Source organism: Bos taurus, chromosome 3 (assembly GCF_002263795.3).
Source record: "Bos taurus isolate L1 Dominette 01449 registration number 42190680 breed Hereford chromosome 3, ARS-UCD2.0, whole genome shotgun sequence".
NCBI lineage: Eukaryota > Metazoa > Chordata > Mammalia > Artiodactyla > Bovidae > Bos > Bos taurus.
The window spans coordinates 30,837,986-30,849,567 of record NC_037330.1 but is presented as its reverse complement, the minus strand read 5'-3'; the positions used below and the strand labels follow the sequence as shown (position 1 = coordinate 30,849,567).

The window sequence follows — 11,582 nt, the reverse complement described above, 5'->3', positions numbered from 1 at the left end:
TCTGTTTACCCATATTCTTATTCTATCAATAAGTAGTCTACTAGCTAGAAGTATTATACTTGTAGTTATTTGTACTAAACTTACCATTTTTAGTCTTCAAAAGAATTTATTACACTGGAGTCAGATAATAATATGATCCTCTGAACTTATGTAAATAATTGCTTTTGTAAATATCTGTGGATGCAAACTGACTCCAAGGAGAATCTTTTTTTTTTTTACCAGCATGATGAACGTTTTATTAAAAAGACAAGGGGAATCTTTGAAGCTCATTCTACTTCAAAGACAGTTTGCTAAATATATAGATTAGTGTTACCTTAAGTGATTATACTCAATAAATTCTAGATTTTCAGTTCAGTCACTCAGTCATGTCCGACTCTTTGCAACCCCATGAACTGCAGCACGCCAGGCCTCCCTGTCCATCACCAGCTCCCAGAGTTTACCCAAACTCATGTCCATTGAGTCGGTGATGCCATCCAACCATCTCATCCTCTGTCTTCCCCTTCTCCTGCCCTCAATCTTACCCAGCATCAGGGTCTTTTCAGCCCTTTTCATCAGGTGGCCAAAGTATTGGAGTCTCAGCTTCAACATCAGTCCTTCCAATGAACACCCAGGACTGATCTCCTTTAGGATGGATTGGTTGGATCTCCTTGCAGTCCAAGGGACTCTCAAGACTCTTCTCCAACACCACAGTTCAAAAGCATCAATTCTTCGGCGCTCAGCTTTCTTTATAGTCCAACTCTCACATCCATACGTGACCACTGGAAAAACCATAGCCTTGACTAGATGGACCTTTGTTGACAAAGTAATGTCTCTGCTTTTGAATATACTGTCTAGGTTGGTCATAACTTTTCTTCCAAGGAGTAAGCGTCTTTTAATTTCATGGCTGCAATCACCATCTGCGGTGATTTTGGAGCCCAAAAAAATAAAGTCAGCCACTGTTTCCCCATCTATTTCCCATGCAGTTGATGGGACCAGATGCCATGATCTTAGTTTTCTGAATGTTGAGCTTTAAGCCAACCTTTCACTCTCCTCTTTCACTTTCATCAAGAGGCTCTTTAGTTCTTCCTACTTTCTGCCATAAGCGTGATGTTATCTGCATATCTAAGGTTATTGATATTTCTCCGGGCAATCTTGATTCCAGCTTGTGCTTCTTCCAGCCCAGCATGTCTCATGATGTACTCTGCATATAAGTTAAATAAGCAGGGTGACAATATACAGCCTTGACGTACTCCTTTTCCTATTTGGAACTAGTCTAGATTTTACTAACAGCAAAAAAAAAAAAAAAATATTGACCTCACTAAAATGATGAGAGTACAGAGGCTAAGACATCAAGAAAGAGGCTAGAAAATAAACATCTATTATATGCTTTAGGCCTAAGGCAAAATACAGAATGTAGGAAGAGAGATGTATGGTAAGTGCTTTTTCCTTCAAATAACTTAAAATCTAGCGAGGATTTTATAAATTTTAAAAATTTTGAAATAAAAGACAGGAAAGTGAGAAATGTTTATAACAACGCAGGAGATAAATACCAATTGACCACATTATATAATATGTCAAATACTAGTTCAAGATTGATTGCTAAGTAAATAGAATGTTATTGATTATCCAGGTTCCTGATATATTTTTAGTGATGTGTTACTTCTGAGTTATCTGGGATTGGTAAATTTTGTTTTGCTTTTAATGAAGATTTCCTAGCCTGATCCAGTTTTACAGAATCGTAAATCTGTGGAGTTGAGTTTAAGTCATTGACTCTAAAATAAAGGAAAATCTGTATTCTAAACTTATCTATTGAAAAAATTAATTCATATTTATTGTACTTACTTTGTGTCAAGTACAAGAGGAAGCATTTTTACATTACTCATTTAATTTGTATAACTATAGGTATATTGTTACCCTCATTCTACAGAAGAGGGATCTGAGGCACAGAGAAGTTAAGGTCGTTGCTAAAGGTAACACAGAATGTAATAGTGACAGGACTCTAGAGCCCAAAAGTATTAAAGAAAACAAACACATAGAAATCCAGATTTGAGAAGACAGCATTTATAGTTAAGTGGAAGGAGTATTCGGTTTTCGATAATATATTAGAAATTTTTTTAAGTGATGAAAATTTTCTCCTTGTTCTCATGATAAATTTTGTGCCATATTCTAAAAATTAAAGCATAATTCCAATGAGGTTAAATCCTTTTTTATCAATATTGTCCAACAGTAAAATCCAGTTTTCCTTCAGAAAGTAGAAAGGAACTTCCAGAACAAAGGGTATACTTATAATATCATTATCATCTTTATCCAGAACGGTTGCTTTATTTCCAGTTGCTCAGAGAGCTATTTATAGTTTATTAGGGACTCCAGATTATAAATGATTTAAGATTAATAGAATCAAACTGTGTGCGAAAAGAATTCTTTTTTACATGCTTTTGGTAACATTAACAAAAACCATTGTGGAATCATCTTGTTTGTCTTTCTGATCCTTAGCACAGATAGTTAAAGGCATAACGTTTATATTGCTGATTACTTTTGTAAGTATCACTTCAGAATTGGTGGTAAATGGCAAAGATGCATATCCTAATACAGTTATGATATCAACCTGAGTCTTGAAAATAAAACCTTCTTTTTGAATATAAGCCCTCAATTAAATGGGCCATAATTCTTCCACCTTTACGTTTGGGACCACTTCTTATGTTGGTGATTATTATCCAAAGAATAAAGAGATTGATTTCGTATTTTAAGATTGAAATATATATAATTTATACTATTATTTATGTATTATTAACTATTATTTATGTACATATATACATATTATACATAAATAATAATTATGTAGCATAATAAACTATTATAGAGAGAAGGTAACTTCTTCATATTTCTTTTTGTAGTTTATCATAGCAAAGCTGAAATTTTTGAAGAGCAAGCATGGCATATCCAAGGATATTATGTGGTTTTATTTTAAGTTTTCAGTAGTGGCATGTTTCATTCATCCTATAACAGTAAAAATAAATGAGTAATAGATGACTAGTATAGATGACTAGATTTGTCTGCTGTAGTAATATCCTCTATTATTGAATCTGTCTAATCAGCCAATTACTTTATTGTTATCTGGAATTAAAGATCATTGTGTTTTCTGACAATGTAGGAATTTGTGTTCAGTTAAAATACATTTTCACTTTAGTGAAAGTGAAAATAATGAAATTGCAAGCAATTGACTGGTTTTAGCAGCACTCCTGATCTCTTCTCCCTAAAAATGAAATCTAGATCATTTTAAAGTTCTTATAAAATATCTGAGATATCATTAAAATATTAAGCTCAGCCTTGACAGTTTTTAGAATAGGTATTTAAGTCTAAATTTTGACCTGAAATGTGAATGGTAGTGGTAGCATGTCTAGTCATTCACCTTGATAGCCAGATTCGAAGATGGCCCTCAATGAATGATCCCGCTCCTGATAGTCACACCATTATGTAGTCCCCACTGGCCACATTTACCAGGGTTGGTCTGTGTGATTGCTAGAACACATCAGAAATGCTGGTGAGTCACTTCTGAGATGAGGTTATAAGACAGGGGGACTTCATCTTGATGTGCCTGTGTCTATCTGTCTCTCGCTCTCTCACATCACTTGCTCTGTGGGAAGCCAGCACATGCTTGGAGACAAGGCCTAACCCAGCAACCAACCTTGGAAGTGGATCCTACTTGTGCCTTCAGATGGCTGCAGTCCTGGCCAACAGCTTGACTGCAACCTCATGAGACACTGAGCCAGAACCACCCAGCTCAGCCCTCAAGCCCTCCAAGATTCCTGACCCTCAGAAACTGTATGAGATTAAAAACGGTCCACTAAACATTTAAATTGGGGGTAATTTGTTAAATAGGAATAAATAACCATGTGAAGTGAAGTGAAGTCGCTCAGTCATGTCTGACTGCAACTCTATGGACTGTACCCTGCCAGGCTTCTCCATCCATGGGATTTTCCAGGATGAATGCTGGAGTGGGTTGCCATTTCCTTCTCCAGGGATCGATCCCAGGTCTCCCGCAATGCAGGCAGACTCTTTACCATTCTGAGCCACCAAGGAAGCACAAATAACCATACAAGGAGATCAGCCCTGGGTGTTCTTTGGAAGGAATGATGCTAAAGCTGAAACTCCAGTACTTTGGCCACCTCATGCGAAGAGTTGACTCATTGGAAAAGACTCTGATGCTGGGAGGGATTGGGGGCAGGAGGAGAAGGGGACGATAGAGGATGAGATGGCTGGATGGCATCACTGACTCGATGGACGTGAGTCTGGGTGAATTCCGGGAGTTGGTGATGGACAGGGAGGCCTGGCGTGCTGCGATTCATGGGGTCACAAAGAGTTGGACACGACTGAGCAACTGAACTGAACTGAACTGACTTCCACTAAAGCTCTTCTTTCATTTATTAAATCTTAACATCTATTTTTGTTTATTTTTATGGTTATTATTTAGGTTGTTAAGTGTGTAACCCATCTAATTCACCTGACTGATGTATTAAGTTGGTTGGAAAATACTATATTCCATCTCATTTTCCAATCCACTGTTTGGTATAATAAGTACAGAATTCACTTTTCCCGTATTCGGGCCCTTATTAGAATATACTTAAGAGAATTGTTTCACGATAAGGAACCTTTTTTTGATTATTTCACAGATTCTTTTCACTTATATTGAAGCTACCAATTTTATATAACTTGTAATTACTATGCAAGTGATTATGGAATTACAGTGAAGTACTTCAAGAGAAAACAGACAGCTTGACAACTATTCTCAGAGAAGTCTGAGATCTCACCACAGAAGCTCCACATCCATTACTTGTAACTCTGTGATGCTTATTAATTCTACAGGATAATAATGGTGTGGGTTTTAAAAAGTCATATTTTTAAGGGTGAGTTAACTATGTACTCAAACCTGAGAGGAGCTTCTCAGCAGATCTGATATCAATCTTGAATTGTACTCCCAGCTCTGCTCTCCCATACCGCTTTCTCCATGGTGTTCTGAAAAGGAAAAGGTCATAAAAATATTCAGGTTTACTTTTTCCTTTTTGCCCTACTAAACCAATTTCAGTACCAAGAATCGTTTCTTTTCCATAGCTAATCTTACAGAAATAGTAATCATGAATAAAAGATGTGACAGAAAAGTGGGATTTCAACTCCTTAAAGAGTTTTTTCTCTCTTGCTTCCTTTGTCTGTTTTGCTAAATAAGGATTTGCCATAGGAGTTAATAGCTACAGATAGATACTTCCATTGAATCCTGGGTTATCAGTCTCATGTTTTTATACCTGAACTTAAAGAAACAGACGTTCTTCTTGAAAACATTGATGAGTCACATTTGTTTGACATTAATGCTCTTATATACGTAATTAAAATTGGCTTTTTTGTCTACTCTTACCATGATTTTTTAAAAATAATAGGACTTCCCTGGCAGTCCAGTGGTTAAGACTCCCAGCTCCCAATGCAGGGGGCATGGGTTCAATCCCTGGTCAGGGAACTAAGATCCAGCATGCTGCAAGGTGCAACCAAAATGATGATGATGATGATAAATAGTTTTGGAATTGGTCTTGTCTTTCTCCATCCTAAATAGACTTGATTTTGAAATTTTTGAAATTTTACTGAGAATTTTCTTTTTCATTTGAACCTCAAAATACGATTCTGTCTTTTAATTTACATGCTCACGTGCACACATACATACTTGTAATAAGATTAGGGGGTTAGTTAACAGTAACTTACAGCAACAAATGGATTTCAGATTTCTAGTATACAGATATTATCCAAATACTCCAATAACATCATTGCTTAAGATGGTTGAAGTCAAGCCAGAAGTAAAACCCAGGGCTTCTAACTCTGCTTTGAGCATTTGCAAACCAATACCGACACAAATTTGTATCACAAGGCTAATTCCTGAGTCTTGAACTTTGACAGTCTCTAATGAAGAAGGAGGCTCACATGTTGAGCACTGAAACCTGTTTCTGTGTCAAAGAAACCCATGTTTGCTTTATTTTCTTGAGGGTTTTTGCTCTGTTTTTTAAGCATGGTAATTGAATTGTGTATTTTTCTTTTCAAATGGGTTCCCATTTGTGGGAAGTGGTAGTAAAAATATATATGTAGCTCCTGATAAAGTAATTTTTTAAATTGAGAAATGACAGTAGTTTTTGTAACTAGATTTCATTTGAAAACTTTTACAGTACTTTGCTGTGACTTCTGTGGGAGTTTCCTCAACCCTCTATGAACAATTTTTTTTTTTTTTTGTAAAACGTCTTAGGAAACATTTAAATGTATGTTTACGTGATTGTTAATGTCCTTTGTTCACCTGCACATAATATATGATGCTCAAATGAAATAGTACTTCATATTTTTCCTAGCAGAGATGAGAGGGTAGCCTAAATCTCCTTCGACTGCCTCCCTGATCATTTGACCTGACTTGGTGCGCAGGCCCAAAGCCCTAGGCCAGACTCCAAGCACCAGTCCACATTCCCTGCTCAAGTTCCACAAGCCCTGAAGGGGCCAGAACGGAGATGAACGATAGCAGCTGAACGGAGGCTGGGAGAGGGGGTAGAGGGATTCTGTCTGCACCCCTAGTGCTGAGAGCCTCCACCCTCTTGACCTATCAGCAGTCGAGTGAAGTTCTATGTGGAGAAATCACAACTAGTCCTCGATTATAATGTAGAATTATTTTTAGCATCCTTTATTTATCTATGGCCACCTTGTTAGGTCTCTAAATCTGTAAACTCATAAAGATATTATGTTTATCATATTTTAGAAATGCAAATGCCATAACTCAGCAAGGAAAGATAAGATATACCCGTTGGTAATATAAGCATTCATAAGCTGAGGTGGTAAGCATGGCAGTTCAGGTCACAGACTTTAGAGCCAGGCTGCCTGGGTTTAAATCCCAATTCTGACAGCTTGCTAGCCGAGTGACTTGAAGCTAGTCACTTGACCTCTGCATAGTAATTTACTCATCTGCAAAATGGAAATGATAGCAGTACTTTAAAAGTCAAAGTAAAACTTAAGATAATCTGAATATAAACACTTGGATCAGCATCTAACATGTAATTAGCACTGTATAAGTATTTGTTCTCGTTAGTATGCTGTGCCCCTATTCTGATGCTGTATCTATACTTAGATGGCCCATCTGATTTGTAGTCCACAGGTTACTTCATACCAACACCACCACCTTTGATGTCTAACTGCTAGCAAATCCCCTCTTCAGTAATATTTGAAAGCAAAATGCTTATTTTTCCTTCTTTCCCAGGCCCAACACAGAGATACTTTCATTGAAGAACGCTATGGAAAATACAACATCAGTGATCCTTTAATGGCGCTCCAGAGAGACTTTGAAACCCTAAAAGAGAAGAATGATGGCGAGAAGCAGCCAGTGTGCACTAACCCACTCTCAATTCTTAAGGTGGTGATGAAACAGTGCAAGAACATGCAGGAGCGCATGCTGTCGCAGCTGGCTGCTGCTGAGAGCCGGCACCGCAAGGTGGGTGACTGGCTGACACGAGCCCGCAGGCTCCTGTGACAGCTTTCTAAATAGTGCCTGATACTTTTCTGTCAGCTGCCAGGTCTCATGGTAGTTCTACTGGGAGGTCTCACAGGTGTCCAAAAAAAATAAATTAGCTTACCTAGGAGCCAGGAGATAGAAAATGCAGGTTATTCCAAATGTTAAATTTAGGGAGTATGTCAGACACATTATTTTAGATGACAGTCCTTCTTGATACGACACTCCAAAACACTTGGTATGTTTTTCAACTCTTGATCACCCAAACTTTGGCAACAAACTGGGGCTTGACCAAGCCTTGTAGCTGAACAGAGTGTTCTCTATTTGCTTACTTAAGTGATAAATAAAAAGATTAATAGGTATTTGGGTATTTGGGGAATGCTGTATCAGAGAGAGAGAGAATTTACCTGACTGTAAACATACAAGCCAATAGATTATTTTTATTTATTTCTGGTTTTGAGTTTCATTGCATTTTACCTCTCATGAAACCATAAACAGTCCCCAGGTTGTTTACCTTAAAGCTGTTCTCTATTAGGAATGTGTGTGTGTGTGTGTCTGTCTGTCTGTCTGTCTCCAGGTCTTACAGCATCTAAGATAGGACCTGTGCTTTCCTCTACCTCATCTCATTGGAATTCTTCTAGTCCTTGTGATTTCATTCCCCAACTTGTCATTTATAGCTCACATTTGGCCTGGAAAAGATGCTTGGCTAGAATATGCATTTTTAAGAACTTTTGGTTTAGATTTATATCAACAAGGTGGGGGGACATTAGTGCATTTAGTAGGAAGCGTTTTATTCAGAAAAAATTGGGTTAGCAGCTGCAGTTTGATAGATCTTCGTTTACTTTATGGTTACCTGCTTTAGAGAGCCATCTGCTTAGAGTGAGTCTGACAAAGTGCTTAAGGTCTTAGGTCTTGCCCACAATTTTTCTTTCCCTTCACAGAGTCCAAACAAAAAGCCAGAATGGGAGTTCTTAACCACGAATAGGTCTCAGATGTTCCATGACCCCCCAGAAAATACAATGAATGCCAAAATTTATGCATTTTATAGAAAATGATTTTTTTTTCCTATCCTTATTAGAATTCTGAGTTCTCCAAGACCCAGAAAAGTTTAACTTCTGGTTTAGACTGAAGTAATCTGAAGACATTTATGCTCCAATTTAAAAGATGTCAATGAGTTAGGGTTAGTTGCCTAAATTTGGGGGCTTTTACATAATATTATAAGAAAATCTACACAACATCTTTATTTAATAGGCCAGCCTGTTTTCCATTTCATACATAAAGTAACTGAGTGGCACTAAAGGGCTGGCTGGCTATCATGCCTGTTGAAATAGTGTTGGGATAATTTATGGTCCTAGGTGACTGGGGAGAAGAAGAGTTAAAAAGTTCAAGATTTCCTAATACTATATTTCAATGTAAGATAGCATTAAATGTTTTAAATCACTGCCTATCTATTCTTAAGTGTTTTATCAAAGTAGAACATTGACTTCATTAGACATCACATAGTACCCAGAGGCTTATAATTAGCGTGCATATAGTCCCAGTTTTCCTGAGAGAATTCCAGTTTAAGCCTGGTGCCTTGGCAGAGTTGTTAACAATACCTACTTTGGCTCTTAGACATATTAGTGATTTAAACAGTGAATTACATGGTTACTCTGCTTATTATGAAAAATAGGGTTCCCTAGTCTACCTCTTCCCATTCCCTCTCCTCCTCAATATTAGAGACAACCACTTTTCTTTTAATGTTTTATTTTGTAAGCTAACTTCCATATATTTTTTCCATATTTCTAACTAATATATTGCTCTTTCACTTTATCAATTTTAGACACTTATATTTACTTCCTTTTATTATAGATGTGGATTTTGTTAGCACCCCACTTCCCTTTCTTCTTCACCCTGCCATCTTCCCAAAATAAAAATAATCCCCTTTCCTCAGCTTTATTCTCTGTCATATCTGTTATTACCAAATCTGGAGGCTGTCACATTCTGTCTCTTCAGAGTATAAACATCTGGTATATTCCTGGGCAGTAGATGCCTGCCTGGGCATTCTGTGTACAGGAATCAGGTTGAAGGGACAGATAACTCTTGAAAATACACACCTGGAACTAGTTCCCTTGTCTTCCATCCTGAACCTTACCTCTTCTCTGCAGTATCTGCCACCTGCAGATACCCCTGTGTCTTTGGGGTACTGCAGGGCAAAACAGCTTCCTCCGTCATACCAAGTAGCTACCATCCCTCCAGCCTCTTTCTTCAGAATATTAAAAATTTGTCTGCCAAAGTCTCTCTTTTTAGGGTTGTTTTTTTTCTTTTCATCCCATTTCTGTAATTTTAGAAGCCTCTGTGGAGAGGAGAAGCCAAAATCTTTTTTAACCAGAAGGAAATACACCAGAATGTTTTCATTTTTGTATTTAAAGAGGAGTCCCAGAAAGTCTTCTTTCTCCATTCATAACGGTTGTTAGTGAAGACAAACAATGAGAAATGGCCATGGGGATGACAGTGCTCTGACTTTGGGAGGTCTGGGCCAACCCACCTCTGAATCATGAGCAGAAGCTACGAAGAAATCCAGAATTATTGGAATATTATGCAGTTGCAGGCAGGATTATGTGGGGAAGTGCCCCTTTAAACCCGTACTCTCCTTAAAGTTGGGCTTAATTGCTTGGCACCAGGGTAAGTGGAATGGGTTAATTAAAAGGCCTTATGAAAAATCTCCACTTCAGATCTCAATAATTAAACCTTCTCGTATGCAGGATGAAGTCTAGAGAATCTTTGTACTTCTTATCTAACTGTATACAAGATGTATATATTAATTAAGCAAGGCACAGTTAGGATGTCACCTATTTGAAATGTTTAATTTCAGGCTTCACTCTGGTACCTCCAGTGATTTGAGCATCACGGGGAAAGCCTCAGCTTTCAGCTTTCCATGAATCTGCCTTACTTCACCTGTCCCCTAATCCCAACAAACTTATTAATTCTCTGAAGCCTTTTCAGTCCCTACAGCTAATGAGTTCTTTTCTGTTTACATGCCACTTTGTGTGAGGTAAAGTACATATTGTATTTTTTCTAGAACATATCTTTCACCCTTCTAGACAGTGTGCTCTTTGATGGCCCTGACTAGGATTTACTTACTTATTTATCTATGAAATGTGATCTTGGATGCTTAGACAGGCACTTACTGTTAAATTGTATTCTAAGTGTGACTCCCTATATTTGGAAATGATTTTTTTAATTCCTTAAAGGTAATCCTAGACCTTGAAGAAGAAAGGCAAAGGCATGCACAGGACACAGCTGAAGGCGATGATGTCACCTACATGCTGGAGAAGGAGCGAGAGCGGCTGACTCAACAGGTAATTAAGGTGGAAGGGCTCGGAGCAGCATTTGCCTAGAGTAGTATTTCCTGAAGATTATTCTGCAGGGTATAAATTGGTGTTACTCAAAAAAAAGGGCTTTGTGGTCAGATAACTCTGGGGATTACTGTATTAAACAAAGTTAAAGAGGCTTCCCTGGTGACTCAGATGGTAAAGAACCTGCCTGCAGTGCAGGAGACCTGGGTTTGATCCCAGGTGTTCATGTTTGATCCAGTGTTCGTGCCTGGAGAATCCCATGGACAGGCTACAATCCATGGAGTCACAAAGAGTCAGACATGACTGAGCGACTAACACACAAAGAGGTTTCTAACTTCCAATTGTTTAGACTTTGTAGTATGCCAAAGCATGCTGTGAGTCTTCAAGATTAATATAGGGTAATCTGTGTTTAGCAAATCTATGTTTGCATAAAATCTGTTAACATAGATCATTCACTATGGACCATCGTTCCATAGAGCACACTTTGGGCAACACTAACTCTGAACGCTCAAAACTTTTTTTGACTTAGGACTCCTAGTAAAAAATACATTTTACATCACAAATACATACACATATATACATATGCTTGAAACAAAAATCTCATGAAATCATACATAACCCTTAACTACTTATAATACACATTAATATTTTCACTTCTCTTTCATTTGTTCAAATTCTTAATGGCTCACTAAATGGTTTCCCCATCCATTCATGGGTCTCAGAGTTTGAAAAACACTGACTAATAG

General features: G+C 37.7%; 2 protein-coding genes across 4 annotated transcripts in view; one reads left to right on the top strand and one right to left on the bottom strand.

Moving 5' to 3' along the window:
• CTTNBP2NL (CTTNBP2 N-terminal like) overlaps positions 1 to 11,582 on the top strand; it is a 51,830-nt gene that overhangs the window by 35,462 nt on the left and 4,786 nt on the right. For all 3 annotated transcript variants that reach the window (XM_005204156.5, XM_005204154.5, NM_001191181.2), the window contains 2 exons: positions 7,250 to 7,480; positions 10,732 to 10,839. In XM_005204156.5, coding sequence (XP_005204213.1) covers positions 7,250 to 7,480; positions 10,732 to 10,839 — 339 coding nt within the window. The remainder of the gene's footprint in view (positions 1 to 7,249; positions 7,481 to 10,731; positions 10,840 to 11,582) is intronic.
• The window catches only part of ST7L (suppression of tumorigenicity 7 like), a 142,685-nt gene continuing 136,010 nt past the window's right edge, over positions 4,908 to 11,582 (bottom strand). The window contains exon 16 of the mRNA XM_024989471.2: positions 4,908 to 4,992. Coding sequence (XP_024845239.1) covers positions 4,936 to 4,992 — 57 coding nt within the window. The 3' untranslated portion in view covers positions 4,908 to 4,935. The remainder of the gene's footprint in view (positions 4,993 to 11,582) is intronic.